Source organism: Sus scrofa, chromosome 14, assembly GCF_000003025.6.
Source record: "Sus scrofa isolate TJ Tabasco breed Duroc chromosome 14, Sscrofa11.1, whole genome shotgun sequence".
Lineage (NCBI taxonomy): Eukaryota > Metazoa > Chordata > Mammalia > Artiodactyla > Suidae > Sus > Sus scrofa.
Window position 1 is genome coordinate 36,325,795 of NC_010456.5, and position 21,105 is coordinate 36,346,899.

The window sequence follows — 21,105 nt, forward strand, 5'->3', positions numbered from 1 at the left end:
TTCCAACAAATGTAGCTGAGTCATTAAATACAATTGAAAAAAAATGACTTTATAAGGTTATCCACTTTGCAAAAAGTCACTTTAAAGAGGCTACTGTAAAATACTTATCAGAAAGACTGGGGTGGTTAAGTGCTCTCCGAGAAGATCCAAATCTAAAAGTTTTATATAAAAGACTTTTAGAGCTTAGGTCTTAGAATAAGCACCCTTAGAAGATATAATTGAGATATTTTCAGATGAGACATTCATCTCTTAACTGTGGTACTGTGCCCTGGAGATTTAAAGTCCAATTTCTGCCTTATTGACAATAGTCTTATGCATAGATAACCTTCTTCAAAGTCAGGATTATTTTTTTAAGAGTACCAAAGACTTTGAGTACCAAAGAGTAGTTTCATTTTTTTTTAATTTTAAAGTTTTATTGAAGTATAGTTGATTTACAATGTTGTGAAAATTTCTGCTATACAATATAGCGAGTCAGTTATACATGTACCCACATCCATTTTACATTATTTGATTTTATTTTTTTATTTTTTGTCTTTTTAGGGCTGTACCCGCAGCATGCGCAGGTTCCCAGGCTGGGGGTCGAATGGGAGCTATAGCCGCAGGCCTACACCACAGCCACAGCAATGCCAGATCCAGACCACGTCTGCGATGTATACCACAGGTCATGGCAACACTGGATCCTTAAACCCCTGAGCAAGGCCAGGGATCAAACTGCATCCTCATGGATACTAATCAGATTGATTTCCACTGAGCCATGATGGGAACTCCCATTCTGTTTAAGATGCTTTTGCCATATGGATTATCACAGAATATTGGGTAGAGTTCACTGTGCTATACAGCAGGTCCCCAGTGGCCAGTCATTCCGTGTATCACAGTGTGCATATGCCATTCCCAGACACTCAGTCCATCCCTCCACTACTGCCTGTCTGCTTTGGTAGCTGTAAGTTTGTTTTCAAAGTCTATGAGTCTGTTTCTTTTCTGCAGATAATTTCATTTGTATCCATTTTTTAGATTCCTCATATAAGTGATGTCATATGGTGTTTGTCTTTCTCACCTTTAGAAGTTATAATCGAGATATTTTCAGATGAGACCTTCATCTCTTATTGTGGTACTGTGCCATGGATATTTAAGTCCAAGTTTTGCCTTATTAACAATAGCTTTATGCATAAGCAGCCTTCTTCAAAGTCAGGATTCTTTCTTTCTTTCTTTCTTCCTTTCCTTTCCTTTCCTTTCCTTTCCTTTCCTTTCCTTTCCTTTCCTTTCCTTTCCTTTCGTTTCCTTTCCTTTCGTTTCCTTTCGTTTTCTTTCCTTTCTTTCCTTTTGACTTTTGTCTTTTTAGGGCTGCTCCCAGGGCATACGGACATTCCCAGGCTAGGGGTCAAATTGGAGCTGTTACTGCTGGCCTACGTCACAGCCACAGCAACACCAAATCCGAGCCGCATCTGCGACCTACACCACAGCTCATGGCAACACCGAGCAAGGCCAGGGATCGAACCCAAAACCTCATGGTTCCTAGTCGGATTTGTTTCACTGCGCCACAACGGGAACTCCTCTCTTTCTTTCTTGGACTGCACCCACGGCATGTGAATGTTCCCAGGCTAGGGGTTGAATCAGAGCTGTAGCCGCTGACCTACTCCACAGCCATAGCAACGTCGGATCCAAACCGTATCTGTGACCTATACCATAGCTCATGGCAATGCTATATCCTTTAACCCACTGAGCAAGGCCAGAATCGAACCCACATCCTTCCTCATGGCTAGATATTGGTCGGACTCTTAACCACTGATCCACAGTGGAAACTCCAGGATTTTTTCTTTTTCTTTTCTTTAACTTTTTTTTTTTTTTTTTTTTTAAGAGTACCAAAGACTTTGGTAAGAGTGTTTTCAGATTGTCTGCTGCAGGATTACCAACCCCCTTATGGAAAGGTCCACCCTTCACACTGTTTAATGGCTTTATAGGGCAGGGTGGCCATCCTGCTGTCCCACTAAACCATCCCATTATACCACACAAATTCATTTTACTGCTCACTAGGGCATCATTTAGTGCAGTGCAGCAGTAATTTAATGCCACCCTGGTGGCCTCAGAGAGTTACTGCTACACTGGCAGGAGAGCTTACATTTTTCCATGGGAATGAGTTATATATTGGGAGGAACTGGCTAACCTGTTATGTAACTTTTTTGCACAGATTAAATCTTAGCATCATCTAGTGGGCCCTTATGGAGAAAGCTTGCCTTGCTTGCCAAGAGGTGTATTAGGATGTGAATAGACTTGTTATTCCTGCTTATATAGTATAGATACCTTTGTATATGTGCGTCATTTTAATATTCTCACAGCCTTTTTACTTGTCTCATTTTAACCTGTTTGTGTAAGATCCGAAGTTGTCTTTTATACAGTCTTTCTTAGATGATAGTAGCATATAAGGTTCGTAGTATACTATTTATCCTATTGAATATTCTTAAGGCTGACCTTATTTTCTTAGTTTCCCACTTTGGGGGAGAGTTGTATAGTTATTTTATTCCTGAATTACAACTTTGTAAGTTTTATAAACCATTCTATATTGGACTTACTAGCGTGTTGTAAAACAGAAATTGAAAGCTTTTTTTTTTTTTTTTTCTTGACAGATGGTCTCATTACTCTTGGTTTTAAAATGCAACATGAACAGATTATCTAAGACCCTCATCAAATTTGAAGGATTTGGGGATTTTTCAAATTAGTATTTTTGTAGAGGTTATGAGTATCATTTTAATCAGTGTTTCTTAAGTCTACCTCTTATCTACCTAACTTATATGTGATTGGTTCATCATTTTCTCTTAGGGGGTTTTGCATTTTTTAGTCCTTATGAATATATTTAACACCTGGAGTTCACTTAAATGTATTAGTGCACATAATGTATGTTTTAAAAGACAGAACCTTGTCAGAAGTGTCTCTTCCATAATATTACAGTGATGCAGGAGTTCCCATCATGGCTCAGTGGTTAGCGAACTCGACTAGCATCCATAAGGACATGGGTTCGATCCCTGGCCTCCCTCAGTGGGTTAAAGATCCGGCATTTCCATGAGCTGTGGTGTAGGTCACAGACACAGCTCAGATCTCATGTTGCTGTGGCTCTGGCATAGGCCGGCAGCTACAGTTCCAGTTGGCCTCCTAGCCTGGGAAATTCCATATGCCACAGCTGTGGCCCTAAAAAGACCAAAATAAATAAATAAATAGAATGATGCATTTATTTTCATCTGCGTATCTATTGACTTCATTTTAATTCTCATTTCAGGCATAAACTTTTAAAGCGTTGTGCAGTAGGACCTAGTCGACCTCCCACAATATCACAACCAGGGTTCAGTGCAGGACCATCATCATCTTCATCTTTACCACCTCCTGCTTCTTCTAAGCACAAAACAACAGAAAGACAGGAAAAAGGAGACAAGTTGCAAAAGAGACCCTTGATACCATTTCATCATAGGCCCTCTGTGGCCGAAGAGTTATGCATGGAACAAGATCCACCAGGACAGAAGCTAGGGTTGGCAGGGATAGACTCCTCCTTAGAGGTGTCTAGCAGTAGGAAGTATGATAAGCAAATGGCCGTGCCTTCCAGAAATACAAGCAAGCAAATGAATCTGAATCCTATGGATTCACCTCATTCCCCTATTTCCCCTCTGCCGCCAACACTCAGCCCTCAGCCACGAGGTCAGGAAACGGAGAGTTTGGACCCACCGTCTGTCCCTGTGAATCCAGCCCTCTATGGAAATGGGCTGGAACTCCAGCAGTTGTCTACGCTGGATGACAGAACTGTCCTCGTAGGCCAAAGACTGCCTCTGATGGCAGAGGTCAGTGAGACCGCCTTATATTGTGGGATTAGGCCCTCGAACTCAGAGTCATCAGATAAGTGGTGGCATAGTTATCATCTTCCATCCATTGATGATGTCGAGTTCCGGCCTCCAGAGCTCCAGGGTGAGAGATGTGATGCCAAAATGGAGGTAAACTCAGAGAGCACTGCATTGCAAAGGTAAGGCGACTCTCTGACCCATCCACCTGATCACTCACCAGAAGGCCAAGGCCATAGGTTCCCAAGAATCAGGGCCTTCAGATACAAAATGAAAGAGGCCTTTCTTCACCATTCTAGAATCTGCATTTGGAAAATGTTTAAAAGTCAAATGCTTTGTCCATCGTGAGGTTTAACACACGTGTCATTATTTCAGTGCTGACATATAAAGGTTTCATTGTAGAGTTGAATTAGCTGCACTAGTATTTATTTTTGGCTTGCTATCTGTTAATCAGAGAATGAAGCTTTGACCATATTGTGGTCAGTGCCCTCTTGGTATGTTGCTACTTTTAAGGAAGGCTTTACTTGCACTTGGGTACATATCATGCATCCAGTAATAATACTTCAGAGGGCTTTTGAGCGACTTATTATTCCAAATAGTTCCCACACAGGTTTTCTCATTTAATCTTCACCACAGCTGTATTACTACATTAATGTCATACCTAAGAAGGAAACTAGGGTCATGCAGTTATAAATGACACAGATGGAATTTGAACCTAGACTGTCCTCACAGCCTGTTTGCGCTGTTAAATGAAATCAGAGTCAAAAGCATATGTTCTTGACAGAGGCTACTAAAATTTATTTAATCGTGAATAAGTTTAGTTTAAGCTTTCCAAGTACTTGAAGTTTTAAATGTTGCTTTTTTAAAAACATCTGGGAGTTCCTGTCGTGGCACAGCATAAACGAGTCTGACTAGGAACCATGAGGTTGCGGGTTCAAACCTTGGCCTCGCTCAGTGGGCTAAGGATCCGGCATTGCCGTGAGCTGCGGTGTAGGTCGCAGACTCGGCTGGGATCTAGCGTTGCCATGGCTGTGGCGTAGGCCGGTGGCAACAGCTCCGATTAGACCCCTAGCCTGGGAACCTCCATATGCAGTAGGTGTGGCCCTAGAAAAGACCAAAAAAAAAAAAAAAGAAGAAAAGAAAAGAAAAAACCCTAATGTTTTTACTTTATCTTGTTTAAATTGTCATTTATTTTCCCTTTCAGACTCTTAGCACAACCTAACAAACGGTTTAAAATCTGGCAAGACAAGCAGCCCCAGATGCAGCCACTCCACTTCCTTGACCCATTACCCCTATCACAACAACCTGGAGACAGTTTGGGAGAAGTCAATGACCCATATACCTTTGAGGATGGTGACATAAAATACATCTTTACAGCGAACAAGAAATGCAAACAAGGGACAGAGAAAGATTCCCTGAAAAAGAATAAGGTACCATTTAACATAGAGAGAGTCCAGCCTGGTGTGGGTTTCAGTCTATGTCAGTATAACACGTGTGGGAATACTTTGGAGGCAGAATGTTTGAGATAGTCTTGCCTGATTGCTCTGTCCCCATATTCATGCTCTTGGTACTATTGTATCAAACAGCGTATTGTCCCTTTTTATGTCATGGCTCACCTTTGTTTAAAAGTCAGCCGAACATAAATGAAGCCTCATATTTTCCAGGCTATAGCTTGTACAGTGCATGTTTCCTCTCATATGCTAATTATTGTTGGCCTATGCTCCCTGCTTATTTCTTTTTAATTATTATTCCAAAATACCCAAAATGTAAAGAAAAAATGTTGATAGCAATATCTACTGTTTCTTGAACGCTCACTGCGTTTACTGTGCTAATAAGCTCTTAATCTGTGTACCTCTGAATTAATATCAATACTACTCCAAGACTGGTGTCACTGTCATAAATATGAGTACTGGCGGTGCCTGCTGTTTTGAGCCTTAAATTCTAAAACATCTAAACTACAGGGCCATTCTTGAAATGGTACTTTTTTAAAGTATGCCTAATAATAGAGGACGTAAGACATTTAAAAACAATTAAAAGAGGCCAGGGCAGTTCAGGAGAATACTTCTTAGATTCCTTTACAGAGATCTATCTAGATCCAGAAAGTCTGAACCATAATTCAACATCTAAAATGCTATATTTAAGGCAGCTTGTAACAACATGGCAGGTCTATAATAAAATGCCACCAGTACTATTGAGGCATAAAACCCCAATTGACCCAGATTTAGGGGAAAGTATGGGAGTTTTCGGTTTGGTTTAAATTCAGGGAAAAGGACCTATCTTTTATTTTCTTTGGTTGCATAGACCATGATTTATCATACTTGTGCTCATAACAAGTTCCATTCTACCCTCTAATTCTTTGTGTTCTCCCTCATATTCCACACTTTGGGTTGGTGTTCATGTGTTTTGTTTGGCTGAATTTATTATACAGTCAGAGGATGGATTTGGTACCAAGGATGTCACTACACCAGGTCATTCCACGCCGGTGCCTGAAGGGAAAAATGCCATGTCCCTTTTCAGTTCTACTAAAACAGGTGTGTACAATGATTATTTGCCTCACTTGGATGGTTGCTAAAATAAGATGCGAGGGAGATGGTTCTCTATTTAAAATTTTATTCTTATTGTAATAGCAGTAATTTGCTCTCATTCTTAATATATTTTTCATAGTTTGTTTTTCAGTTCCTTTCAAAACTAATAAACATATTTGGCACTAATTGTCTCTAAATTTAACTAAAAACCTAGGGAAACAATTCACAGGCAGGGCTTGCTCATTGTCCTTTCCTCATTCCTCCTCCCTTAACAAAGTTGCTGATTCTGTGCCTTTTTGCCTCCTTCCCCACAGATGTCCGGCAGGATAATGCTGCTGGCAGAGCTGGCTCCAGTAGCCTTACGCAAGTGACAGACCTGGCACCTTCCCTTCATGACTTGGACAACATCTTTGATAATTCTGATGATGACGAACTTGGGGTGAGTCTGCCATAGCTATGCAAACAAAAATTCACTTAAATGGGTGGACTTGTATCAGTGTTTCAGTATTTATTTATAGTTTGGTCTACTGAATTGGGGGCTCTTATTTCAGGTTCTGAATGTTCTTTAAAAATGTTTGTGTACTTTGAGTGGATTTTAAAAGTTATTAGTGTAGCCTCTAATTTCCTTGGATTTTATTTGTAATGGCTTTTTTAAAATTGGTGTTATTCCTGTTGTAAATATTAAAGTCGTTCACATTTATTTTTTTAAATCTTTCTCAATATTATGAGATTAACATAAGTGTATTACATAGCCCTTGAGCTCAGATTTTTAAAATAATGCTCCTTAACCTTTTATCCATCTAATAAGTCACAGGTTAGTCAACATTATAAGAGGTATTACAATTATGTTCTATACTTTTTAGAATTATGGCATCCATCAGGAGATAAAATTTATACACATAGACATTAAATAATACAAGGCATCATGTGATTCAAGTGATAGATAAGAATTTATAATTCTTTGGAGAATAACTGAGCTGAATCAGGATATTTGCGTCCTTGTTCACCTAAAAAACTCTGTGCCTTTGGGCAAAGAGAAGTGCCTTTTCAAGTTCCTGTTGTGGCTCAGCGGAAATGAATCTGACTAGCATCCATGAGGTTACAGCTTCTGTTCCTGGCTTCGCCCAGTGTCTTAAGGATCCGGCATTGCTGTGAGCTGTGGTGTAGGTTGCAGACTTGGCTCAGATGTGGTGGTGCTGTGGCTGTGCATGTGGTGTAGGCTGGCAGCTACAGCTCTGATTCTGCCCCTAGCCTGGGAACCTCCATATGCTGTGGGTGTGGCCCTAAAAAGACAAAAAAAAAAGTGCCTTTTATTTCCGGGGAACCTAGAAATGAGTAAGATGGGCGCTCTCTTCATGGAATCAACTTACTTATTTTTCTTTTATTTATATATTTACTTTCTTTCCCATGTAACTTCCATTTATCTGTTAATCATTTAATGACCAGTTCCCTTGTGGCAAGTACTGTAAGTTATAGATATAATTAAATTACCACTCTGATACTTTAGATACTCACAGATTTAAGGAGAAATAGCATATAAAGTTAAAAATATACTTAGTCCTGTGAGTGCAGTAATTGACCTGAATCTAAAGATGCTGTATGTTCAAGTACAAAGTGACAGGCAAGCAGTGTTTTAAGTGAAGGCTTGAAGATGAAGAAGGAATAGGATTTCTAAAGCCCATTCTCACTTTAAAATAAAATGTATCTGATTAACAGATGTTGTATACCATTAGTATTCTAAGTAATCAGAAGATGAGGAGATCATAATGACTTCAAAGAATGGAATTGACTTGAAATGTGGAAAGACTAGCTAGGTTAGTGAGAGGCAGGGGAGGGATGTTAGTTTGAACCTGCAGTGAGCCGTGATTAAGCAACAAGAATGAACTAGCCAGACCTTGGATAGTGAGTACACTGGAGAGTTATCTGAATAGTGTGTAAAGATTAATGGGGCTGGGAAGCTTTTTGGCCACAATTAAGTCTGGACTTCAAACTCTACTGGTAATATGCTCTTCTGAAGGCTGCTGAGCGTGGAACCAATCTGGTAGAAGTAAGTGCTGTTTTTCATCAGTCTAGTACACAGAAAGCAAGACTACTGTTCAGTAACTTGTCAGATTAAAACACAGGGTCCTAAATTCAGGCAGTGACTGCATGAAGGAAGGAAAAGGACATGACAATGTGAAAAACTTTGGTGGAAGAAATGACATGTTTCCTTATTCTTTGACCCAGGCCTTCGAGATCCTTTTTGAATATGACTGTCTCTGTAAAGCCACACATTATCTTGGGTTGGTTTTAAGGAGGGTTAGTTTATTTTTTTATTTTATTTTTTTTAACTTTTACTAATTTCAATTTTATTTACTTTTATTTTTTCCCATAATTATTTTTAATTACAACAATAATGAAAACTCCATTAATTAAGCAAATCTTATTAGAAACTAATTAAGAAAACTTGGTAGAATTCAAATTGGAAACAGTTTGAATTGATAATTATGAGTGAATAGTAGTGAGAAACTATCTATCATACAGTAACATTTTAAATCTTACCCTTCAGCTGTATCTTCATAATTGTAATTTGAAGGTAACTAGCTAGTTATAATTGTAGGTAACGAGCTAGTTAACTAATTCCAAAGCAAATATATTCATTACGGTATACAATTTTCTTTTCATGTTCAGTAATATCTAGTGATTGGTTTGCATGGTTTAGGTAGAATGTCTGTTCTTTAAATTGTTTTTTTTTTTTTTTACAAAATAAAATACTTATATTTAAACACAATTACATTCACACAGATTATTATATCATGGATCTTAAGAAACAGATTAAGTGACTCTCTCTGGAGAAGTGGAATGGAAAATATGCCGAGACAAATAGGAAATGTATTCTATATTTTATCCCATTTTGTATGGTGTTCATTTTTACTATTTAGTAATATCTATTACATTTCAATTTTTCTTTAAAAATTAGCATTATATTAAAATTGTGTATATTATGCAACTAAAATTTATAAAGAAGAAAGCCTTTTATACCATTAAATATTTTATATAGCATAATAAAAAGAATGACGTAACTGGTAAGAATAACAAAAATAATACACCCTCTGAAAATAAGTAAAATATGAAATGCATAAATTGGTTAAAAAACAGTGTAACTATATAAATATGTCCTCACAATTTGTTACATCTTACTGATTCTTCAATAAAGGCATTACACCATTCTAGGCGATGTGATAAACAAGACATTAGACTTTACATTGTACCATGGAGATAAATGGTTATTAATAACACAATTGTAGACTTATTTAATTGTACAGTTGCATTATTTAATTATAATTATCATAAATTCTTTGATGGAGAGGAAATCAGAATCAGTTTTAAGAAGACTTCAGCATTCCAAGAATGATGTCAGATGACCCCCTTCATGGTGGATTATGCACTTATTTACTATGAGACATATTTCTTCTTCAGAGATTCCTTGTTTGTGTATCAATTGTAGACTTTTGGTTTGCAGTTATTCTGAAGTTTTGATATAAGAGTCTATATGTAGGAGTTCCCATTGTGGCGCAGTGGTTAACAAATCCGACTAGGAACCATGAGGTTGCGGGTTCAGTCCCTGCCCTTGCTCAGTGGGTTAAGGATCCGGCATTGCCGTGAGTTTTGGTGTAGGTTGCAGACACAGCTGGGATCCCGTGTTGCTGTGGCTCTGGTGTAGGCCCGTGGCTGCAGCTCCGATTCGACCCCTAGCCTGGGAATCTCCACATGCCATGGCAGCAGCCCAAGAAATAGCAAAAAATCGTGGTATAATCGTGCATGGATGATTTCATATCTTTACTGTATATATACCTTTACTGGTGAGCCTTGTCATTTGTGGAATTTTTATTTCTTGTTGCTGTCTTGTCTTTTCTGCCCAGAGAAGTTCCTTTAGTATTTGTTGTAAGGCTGGTTTAGTGTTGCTGAATTCTCTCAACTTTTGCTTATCTTTGAAGGTTTTGCTTTCTCCTTCAAATCTGAATGAGAGCCTTGCTGGGTAGAGTAATCTTGGTTGGAGGTTTTTTCCTTTCATCACGTTAAGTATATCATGCCACTCCCTTCTGGCCTGCAGAGTTTCTGCTGAAAAATCAGCTGATAACCTTATTGGGGTTCCCTTGTGTGATGCTTGTTTCTTTTCCCTAGCTGCTTTCAAGATTTTCTCTTGGTCTTTAATTTTGGTTAGTTTGATTAATTCATGTCTCGGTGTATTCCTCCTTGGGTTTATTTTATATGGTACTCATTGTGCTTCCTGGATTTGAGTGAGTGGTTCCTTTCCCATGAAGTTTTGGGCTGTTATCTCTTGGAATATTTTTTCTGTCCCCTCTCTCTCTCTTCTCCTTCCGGCACCCCTATAATACGGTGTTGGTATGTTTAACATTGTCCCAGAGTTCTCTGAGACTCTCTTCATTTGTTTTCAATCTTTTTTCTCTTTTCTGTTTTGCATCTGTAATTTCCACTAATCTGTCCTCCACCTTGCTTATTCGTTTTTCTGCCTCCTGTATTCTACTGTTAGCTGCTTCTAGTGAATTTTTTATTTCAGTTATTGTATTTTGCATCTCTTCTTAAGTTTTATATCTTGTATCTCTTTGGTCATTGTTTCCTGTAAGTTATCCATCTTTGCCTCCAGTTTATTTCCAATGTCTTGCATCTTCTTCAGCATCAACAATCTAAAGTCTTTTTCCTGGAGGCTAAGAATCTCCTCATCCCTTAGCTTAGCTGATTTTCTGGGGTTTTCCTTTCTCCCTCATCTGAGTTATAGTTCTCTGTCTTTTCATTTTTATAGGTTTTTTGTGTGGTGACCTTTTTACAGATAATAAAGTTGTAGCCTCTCTTACTTCTGGTGTCTGCCCCCCTTGTGGCTGAAGTCCTGTGTGGGGGCTTGCAGTAGGCTTCCTGTTGGGAGGGGCGATGCCTGCCCACTGGTAGGTGGAGCTGATTCTAATCCCTCTGTTGGGTGGGGCCTAGTCTGGATGAGATTAGAGGCAGCTGTGTGCCTGAGGGGTCTTTAAGTAGTCTGTTTACTGAGGGGCGGGGCTGTGATCCCACCTGGATTGTTGTTTGCCCTGGGGGTTGACTGATGGGTAGGGCCAGATTTTCCCAAAATGGCCACCTCCAGAGAAATAGGAGGGTTAGCTTAGATGCTTTGGTGTGGTAATGGTGGGAAGAAAGTATGAATCGCAAAGGAATCAAAGAGAAGTAGATGGAGTTTCTCTTGTGGCTCAGTGGGTTAAATACCCAACATTGACTCCTTGAGGATATGGGTTTGATCCCTGGCCTCACTCAGTGGATTAAGGATCTGGTGTGGCTGCAAGCTGCAGTGTAGGTCTCAGATGCAGTTCTGATTTGACCCCTAGCCTGGGTACTTCCATATGCTGCAGGTGTGGCTGTAAAAAAAAAAAGAAGTAGAAAGAGAGATGTAAGAAAAGGGAAAAAAGCAAGCAAGTTGTAGCCTGGTTACTATGCCCAGCCATCATCCCTAGTGATTTGTTGTCTTTGCTCTGACTTATTGTTCTTAATTACTTTCTGTATAAATTATGAGTTACTATTGGACTAAATGAAGAAATGTATTACTTTGTTTTTTTAAATATATTCTTAGTAATATTAATATGCAAAGGAGAGTTGGACATTTTTAATCTAATTTTCATTTCTCTAAAATAATTGTTTCTACTTTATTCTGATTTCTACCCTGGCATTTAATCAAGGGAAGAGTTTACCTTAGGATCATTTTGCAAATTCATCTTATTAGTAAGTGGAATTGAGAGGCTGTTGTCCAAGTTTTCATCTCGTAAGTCTTTAATTTTATAGTTAAACTCCACGACATTGAATAAGTGTACATAAATAAGAGGCCTCTTTATGAGAGTCTTTTTTTCTTTATTTTGCCATCAGTTCATTTGAGTTCTTGAAGATAATCTTGCTTATTAAGGTACTTAATTTGTTTTGAATAACAAATAAAAAGAAAAACCTCTTATTTCATTAGTTTTATGAAATCAGGCTTTTTTTTTTCATGAAGATGTGTTTTCATGTAGTAATCTATATCCTATATGTAGATATAGTGAAATATATAGATTTGGGGGTAGGTGAAAAGTAAGAGAATAATTTGTGAGGTCTTGAGGTCATCTCTTTTAGCTGCCTGCTTCCAAACAGAAGGAAGGCCAGACTGATAGCCAATTACTGCTTAGAGGCACCACCATAATGTAATTATTGTGTCCCTGAAACTGCTTCTCTAATGACCTGGGAGGGGAGATTTGCTTAAGGTCTGCAAGCTCTGCTTTGATGGCACAGTCTGCCCTTACCAGATCCATGAAAAGAAGACTCAGTCACTCAGTTTCTCATACTTGATAAGCTTGTAACCATCTTTTTTGTGTCACTGTCTGCTCATGTTTCTAGAAGTTCACCTGGTGAACACTATGTAAGGAAGCATCTTTCCTATTTTAAAATATCAATAGGCATACACTAAGAAATAAGCAACTGCCATCCTACTTATATACAAATGTGTTACTCTGTTTTAATAATAATAATCTGTTCTTAGGCTGTGTCACCTGCACTGCGCTCATCAAAGATGCCTGCAGTTGGGACAGAAGACCGACCTCTTGGCAAGGATGGAAGAGCTGCTGTTCCTTACCCACCAAGTAAGAGAAGGAAATTGAGCTTTGGCTCACTACTTACAACTTATATAATGTTCTCATACTCAGTGGTGCCTTACCTGAGATTCCCCTCCTTTTTGTTTTTTTCTTAACAGAATACTAACAGTAAATTAAAATTCATATAAATTGGTATTCCTAAGGTGGCAGGCAGCTAAGAGACCATTTAAATTTGAATTCCTTTTCCTTTTGTTTTCAGGTTAACTTTTATGGCTTAAAATATGGAAAAAACATGTTTTTGGTTTGTTTTTCTAATAGCCCTCTCTTAGTAGGAAAAATGTTGCACAGTGATATTCAGAGTGATATTCCACTCTAAGAGGTTGTGTAAAATGTTTCAAATTTCATAAATTTAATCCACATGAGAATAATGAGCGTTTAACTATTTGTGGTCCTTTTTCTGATTTATAGTGAAGATTTTGTGTTTCCTTAAGAGATCGACTGGTTTTATTATGAATGACGACAAGAAGAGGAATTTCCTTTTTTTCTAGCTATTCTTTACTCTAAAAAACTATTCTATAAGAGAAAAGAAAGTCGGGGTAAATGGATACTCTGAAGTAGAAACACAGTTCCAACGCAAATCATTCTTTAATACTTTCTCATTAACTTCAGCTGGTAATGAGAACAAATTGAGGGAAAAAACCACCGTGTCATAGGGATGAGTCAAAAAGTTTTATGAACCTATAAATGTAGTGCTGATTTACTCAAATGTAGAAGTGTGAAGTATACAGAGATTGGATTTTGACAGCTTTAGTGGATCCATAGCTTTTTAAAATATGCAAAGCTTTCTCAAGCATGACATGTATGAAAATGAATAATGATAGCCAGCCAGTTACTGTAGTTTTTTTAATTAAACATTTTTCTTTTTTTTATTACTCTGCACCGCAGAATTTTACAAACATGAAACTCAAAGATTAAAAGAAACATTATTAAAGTAGATTCATCTGGAATAGGTCAGATGAATGAATTTTCCCCTTGTGTTGAACTTGTTACTCCTGCTTTTTTGACATTAAGTGATATGTAGTAATGTTAAATTATAAAATGTCTGATAACTTGTTCATAATTATTCACTCACAAACCATCCTGCTAGCTAGTGTCATTGCCCAGTAAAGTATATGGTATACTCTCTTCTTTCTCTCATTTTTATTTAAAAAGGAACTGTTTCAAAAAGGAGCTACTCAAAATTTTATGATAAAGTATAGGTTATAAGAATTAATGAATTTGAAATAAAGCAAAAATATTATCAGGAGAAAATGCAGTTAAACAAAAATCAAGAGGATCTTTTTAATGTGTCAGAGTATTTGTGAGGACATATACATAACATCTCATCCCAAGACATGACAATGAAAATAGCATGGCAAGAAGTTCTCTGCTCTGAAGTAGCTTATTGTACATCTAAGTGGAAAGACTGATCACATTTAATGTCTACAATAGCACCATCCAACAGAAGTGCAAGGTGAGCAACAAATGAGAGCTACATACATAATTTTGAATTTTCTACTAGTCACATTAGAAAAGTAAAAAGAGGAGTTCCCGTCGTGGCTCAGTGGTTAACGAAACCAACTAAGAACCATAAGGTTGCGGATTCGATCCCTGGCTTCATTCAGTGGGTTAAGGATCTGGCGTTGCCGTGAGCTGTGGTGTAGGTCGCAGGTATGGCTCGGATCCCGCATTGCTGTGACTCTGGCGTAGGCCGGTGGCTACAGCTCGGATTAGACCCCTAGCCTGGGAACCTCCATATGCTGAGGGAGCAGCCCTAGGAAAGGCAAAAAGACAAAAAAAAAAAGTAATTAGAACCATGTAAAATTAATTTTAAGAACATTTTATTTAACTCAGTATATCCAAAACATTGTCATTTTTGTATGTAATCAGCATAAGAATATTGAGGTGGTTTTTTTTTGTTTGTTTGTTTTTTTGGTTTTTGGTTTTTGGTTTTTCTGTCTTTTGTCTTTTTTCTTTTTAGGGCCGCACCCACAGCATATGGAGGTTCCCAGGCTAGGGGTCCAATCGGAGCTATAGCTGCCGGCCTACACCACAGCTCATGGCAATGCCGGATCCTCAACCCACTGAGCAAGGCCAGGGATTGAACCCGCAACCTCATGGTTCCTAGTCACATTCGTTCAGGAATTCCCAAAAGTATTAAGATGTTTTATATTACACTTTTTTACTAACTGGAATCTGAGGTATATTTTATACACACAGCACATCTCAAGTTGGACAAGCCCCATTTTGAATGCTCCATAGCCACGTATGGCTAGTGGATACTGTGTTGGACAGCATGAGTCCATGATTATTCATTTCTTAATTTATTTATTTCTTCATTAAATGAAGAAAGTAACATACAGTAACAGTGAGCTTTAGTTTAGCTTCAAGTCTTTGTTAAGATAGTACTGTTATATTAATTAAAACAAATGTTTTTCTTATGTTTTATTGTTAACCAGTTGCTTATGAACTTTTGTCTTTGAAAGGCTGTCAGTTTGAAGTATGAGTCTTTGAGGAAGCAAAATGAGTTGGACTTCTTAAAAAATTTTATTCAAGTATGGATTTACGATGTGTTAATTTATTCTGTACTACAGAGTGATTTAGTATACACACACGCACATACCTTTTTGATTTGGTCTTTTGAATTGGCTTCATTTTCTTCTACAAGAGCACTTACTCTTTGTAAGGGACTTTGCTAGGTGCTGGGCTGGGAAGAATACTGAGAAATGAGTAGTGATGCTTCTGTCAGATGCTTTAGTCTTGTGCATAAATATGCTATGTACAGGATAGGAAATGGCTGGTGCTCTTAGTGGTGGTTCCTGCTAAAGTGTAGTGGATTTTGGGTGTAGGCAGGTGTAAGTCAGTGGAGCATTGTCAAGACATCTCAACTCCAGTCCACTTGGTAGCTATTCATTCTCTAACTTCAGTCATTTTGGGGACGAAAACTGCATAGGCAAGCCAGGTTTTTCTACTTTAGAGGGCCAGAATATTTCTCTGTGTTTCTCTTTTCTTTCTGCTTTGAGCACTTTCAGTCCCGTGTTTTTCATCTCAAAAATTCATTAGGGTCATCTCTTTAGAAATTCCCTGTGACTTAATACTATTTACAGCTTTCTTCAGTCAAACCATAATTGGCAAGGAGGACTAGTTATTGCTGACTTCATCACTTTCTGAGTGTTTAGATGTACCTAGCAAAGTGTTCGCTTCTGTGTATACACTATCTCATTTAACGTGCACAAAAAAATAAGGGAGCTATTATTCCACTTTGCAAATGAGGAAATTGAAGCTAGAGAGATTAAGCGTCTTCCTAAAGAATATCTGATAATAAAAATGGTGAAAACTACTTTTTAACATGAATCTTTAGCAGGTGGAATCTCACTTTATCCATAGTTTTTTCTGTTTGTTCTCTTTTACCTTTGACAAAAGTTATCAAGATGACTGAGGCTTTGAAGACTGAGGTATATAACTGTGATAGGTAGAATCAAAGAAGTTGAGTAGCCCTAAGTGGAAAATGCCTTTATTACATTTCTTAGAGAAAATTTAAAAACTAATTTAGTGAAAGAATTATGAGATAAAATTTTGTAGCATAGCTAGAATACTTAGTAAATGAAGTGAAAGCTATTTTTAAGTCATTGTCATTTTAACTCCAAGTGAATTTATATGGTTTCATTATTTTCCAAATATCTACTTTGTTAATCAAGATCTATAATTTAATATGGTTTGAACATTTTGTGAAGCAGACTCATGGTTTAAGATACACCACTTACAAGTTAATTTTATATTAAAATTGACGAGTAGCTGCCCTTTGGCTTCGGAAGGGGAATAGGGACTAAAAGTTAAAGATGATGAATGTATTTCAAATGTAACCTAAGTCTATTAAAGTCTTTAGCCTTGTTTTAAAGAAAACTTATTGATCTTGTTGCTGCTACATCTGAAGACTTGTTTTTCAATCTCAGAACTTATCGTTTATACAGTATCTCCAGTGGTTCTGTGGTAGTTTCTGGCTTGGATTGTATCACTAATTCTGTGAATTATTTTATGTTCCTTAAGGGTAAAATACTGTCACATCAAGATGACTTGAGGATCAACTTGGGGATTTAGGCTTTCTTCTTTTCTTTTTTTCTTAGCAGCAGCAAGTGCCATTTTATCTGAAGATATATAGAATTCTGTTATAGAAAATAAATAAAAGAGGAGCTTTTCTAATGGAAATGAAAGTTTAGGTCTGAAACCCTTTCTATTGTCTTTGTCTACCCTTGTTTTATAAATAAATACCTGAGGCCGAGAGAGGGTAAATTATTCAGGATTATATAATTAACTAGGTAACATGTTAAAAAGTCGTCTAATCCAGAGGTTCTCACCTTTTTTCTTGCCTCAATATGATGGAGGCTTTCTCTTCCCCCAATAAACAAAGGAAAGAAAAAAAGCCTGATGAGAATCACACGTCTAGTCAAGCCTTCCCTTTTAGATGAAGAAACTGATGCCCTGAGGGAGGAAGTGACCTGAACACTGCAGTGTTGTGCTTAGAGCACCTGGATTAGGGAACCCAACCCACTGCTTCTCTATATACCTCTGCCTTAGACACTAGCCCAGGTCAGAGCATGGAGCATCTACTCTTTATTAAGTTCTGATTCAGACCTATAAATTGTATCTTACTCTGTTCAGTGGTTACTGTATATCTGTTAAAATGTTGAAGTTGCTAGAAGGAGCAATATCATTAGCGATTAGGCACATCAGTTATGATTCCAAGTCACTTAAACCTGCCTCAAACGTGTAAATAAATTTGCTTTAAGGACACCCCCTAGTGGCTAGATTTTACAATCACAACTTGGATTTCATTGCATATACTCCCACTTTAAGAATCAGTGCTGGAGTTCCTGATGTGGCACAGCAGAAACAAATTGGACCAGTATCCAGGAGGATGCAGGTTCAATCACTGGCATTGCTCACTGGGTCAGGGATCCAGCATTACCATGAGCTGTGGTATAGGTCACAGACAGTGCTCAGATCCCACGTTGCTGTTGCTGTTGCTGTGGCTGTGGTGCTCAGATCCCACGTTGCTGTTGCTGTGGCTGTGGCTGTGGTGTAGGCCAGCAGCTGCAGCTCCAGTTCGACCCCTATCCTGGGAGCTTCCATATGCAAAAAAAAAAAAAAAAAAAAAAGGGGGAAAAAATCAGTACCATTATGAGACACTGTTAATGATGATAGTTAATCTCAGATTTTTTTTTTTTTTAAAAGGGTTGAGAATCACTGTTCTCAGTACTTCGTAAAAGATAACTTTTTCCCCCAGGTGATTTTCAATAAATCGTCTTTTGGTTCTAGGTGAGATTATTGATCCTAACTGTGAAGTTTTATTTATTTATTTACTTACTTATTTATTTAATGGCCACACCTGTGGCATATGGAAATTTCTGTGTCAGGGACTGAACCTCAGCTGCAGCTGCAACCTACGCCACAGCCATAGCAATGCCATATCCTTAAGTCACTGGGTTAAGCTGGGGATCAAACCTATGCCTCAGCAGCAACCTGAGCTGCTGCAGTCAGATTCTTAATCCATTGTGCCACAGCAGGAACTCTAAAATTTCATTTTAATATCAGTTTGGAAAGGAAGTACGGAACTGTTTTCCCAAAGAGTAGTGAATATGGTAGAGTTATCAAATCAGCTGAGTAATCCTACTACATGTAAATCACCATTCTAGCCCTAAAAAGATTTTTGTTTCCTGTAAAATACATTTTTAATGGATTTGTCCATGTAAAATTTGCAGTGTAACATTTGTTATATAATTCTTAAATATTTCGTACATACTTTGTAATCTGGGATAGAAATTTTAAAAGTGGTTAGGTTATTGTACTTACAGCTTCTACTTAGTTCATCTCCTAAGGGTTTTCAGAGAATCAATCATTGGAAGAAAAACATATTATATACACTTTATTCACATGATTAATGTGAAGGCAAATCATAAAGCATCAAGAGGATAGTGATAAAGTTCCAGAACAGGATAATTTTCTGCTGATGGCCTTCTTTGACATTTCCATTATTAATATTCTATTATGTAACTGATATGACCATTCAGTTAGCTTAATTTCTGATACCAACTAGGGTACCTGGGATTTTTTTTTTTTTTCCTATAGATGGTTGTAATTCATTTTAAAAGTTAACAAAATATTTTTCCTCTGTAATTTTAGATAATGAAGTATATTCACATATAGATCAAATGGGAAGTATGAAAAAAATCACTTCTTTATATTACCTCTTTATTTAAAAAGTTTGAGATTCACCAATTAAAACATGCCTGAATCAGTTGCAAAATTATCTAAATTATGAATATGTTTAGTAGCCACTACCACTTTAGAATGTGCACTTTTAATCTTTGACATGCATGTACATTAAATAAAATGGCATTCATTTTATCAGAGATTTTTGCTCTGTTGGCTAAATAGAAGATAAATTAGAATTTTTTGGCCTGTTAAAAAATTTTTTTTAAATTTTTATTTTTTCAGCAGTTGCAGATCTGCAAAGGATGTTCCCTACCCCTCCTTCTTTGGAACAGCACCCTGCATTTTCTCCTGTGATGAATTATAAAGATGGAATCAGTTCAGAGACAGTGACAGCACTAGGTATGATGGAGAGCCCTATGGTCAGTATGGTTTCAACTCAGCTCACTGAATTCAGAATGGAAGTGGAAGATGGATTAGGAAGTCCCAAGCCAGAGGAAATAAAGGTAATTGCCAATATATTAATTGTACAGAGACAGGGCAGTTTTCAAGCAGATTTATATACAACTTTATAAACATAAGTTCCTAAGAAGTCTCTGCATTAGATCATGAGGTACATCACTTAGTATAGTGCCTTTTGATTAATATAAACATTTGGCATTAGCATTTTTTCTTTTCTTTTTCTTTTTTTTTTTCTTCCAGGGCTGCCCCCACAGCATATGGAAGTTCCCAGGCTAGGGGTCAAAAAGAAGCTGCAGCTGCCAGCCTGCACCACAGACACAGCAACGCAGGATCCAGGCTGTGTCTGTGACCTACACCATAGCTCATGGCAACACCGGATTCTTAACCCACTGAGTGGGGCCAGGGGTTGAACCCATATCCTCATGAACACTAGTCAGGGTCATTACCACTGAGCCTCAGCAGGAACTCCAGCATTATCATTTTTCTGTTGATCAGTTAAGTATGGAGTTATAATTATTTTTGTTGCTATTGTGGTATGTTCTAGAGTTGTTTACCAGCATTATCACCAACCTCCACTTTGTTATCACAGGACTTTTCATATGTGCACAAAGTTCCAACTTTTCAACCTTTCGTGGGATCCTCTATGTTTGCTCCACTGAAAATGTTGCCGAGCCAATGCCTGCTACCTCTGAAGATTCCTGATGCCTGTCTGTTTCGGCCTTCATGGGCAATCCCTCCTAAAATTGAACAACTGCCCATGCCACCTACAGCCACTTTCATTAGAGATGGCTACAAGTATGTGCTGGGATAGTGTCAAGTTACTTGCCATATTTAAAGATTTTTGTCTTAACTAAATATTTATTTTAAATGATGACAGCATTTCATTTGAGACTTTCCTTTATTGGCCATTCATGTTTTGTGCATTTTTTTTGTGTGTGTTGAAAATGAACATTACTTTCTAAACTAAATTTCTTATGTGGGAAAATTAAGTTGTTTTATAGAGAACCATGGTGTTCATGTTGACTGAATGTCAAATCAGTGTCTGACACAGAATCAAACACTAGATTGGAGTGGGCAGTATTTTGGGGGTGATGGTGATAAGTACTTTATTTTATATAATTTGAAGATTTCAAATCTTTAAAATTAAGTATTCATATGATAATTTCTCTGTTACTGATCTGTCATATGAAAGCAGCAACAGTGATGTTATGATAAGGGGGAAAGAAAAGGAAGTATTTATCATAGCTTGGACATATTTCACATACTGTCCCCCCAAAAATTCTTATTTCAACACTGTAGAATCAGTTTCTCTTTGAGTAATAATTTCTTTTTTTTTGTGTCTTTTTGCCATTTCTTGGGCCGCTCCCGTGGCATATGGAGGTTCCCAGGCTAGGGGTCCACCACAGCTCACGGCAATCCGGATCCTTAACCCACTGAGCAAGGCCAGGG

At 37.7% G+C, this 21,105-nt stretch overlaps 1 protein-coding gene across 9 annotated transcripts in view; it reads left to right on the top strand.

The window, feature by feature from the left end:
• MED13L (mediator complex subunit 13 like) overlaps nucleotides 1–21,105 on the top strand; it is a 322,734-nt gene that overhangs the window by 263,961 nt on the left and 37,668 nt on the right. For 8 of the 9 annotated variants that reach the window (XM_021073127.1, XM_021073122.1, XM_021073120.1 and 5 more), the window contains 7 exons: nucleotides 3,269–4,000; nucleotides 5,023–5,248; nucleotides 6,247–6,349; nucleotides 6,658–6,782; nucleotides 12,894–12,993; nucleotides 19,480–19,700; nucleotides 20,246–20,451. In XM_021073127.1, coding sequence (XP_020928786.1) covers nucleotides 3,269–4,000; nucleotides 5,023–5,248; nucleotides 6,247–6,349; nucleotides 6,658–6,782; nucleotides 12,894–12,993; nucleotides 19,480–19,700; nucleotides 20,246–20,451 — 1,713 coding nt within the window. The remainder of the gene's footprint in view (nucleotides 1–3,268; nucleotides 4,001–5,022; nucleotides 5,249–6,246; nucleotides 6,350–6,657; nucleotides 6,783–12,893; nucleotides 12,994–19,479; nucleotides 19,701–20,245; nucleotides 20,452–21,105) is intronic. The other variant, XM_021073121.1, reaches the window with a different exon arrangement.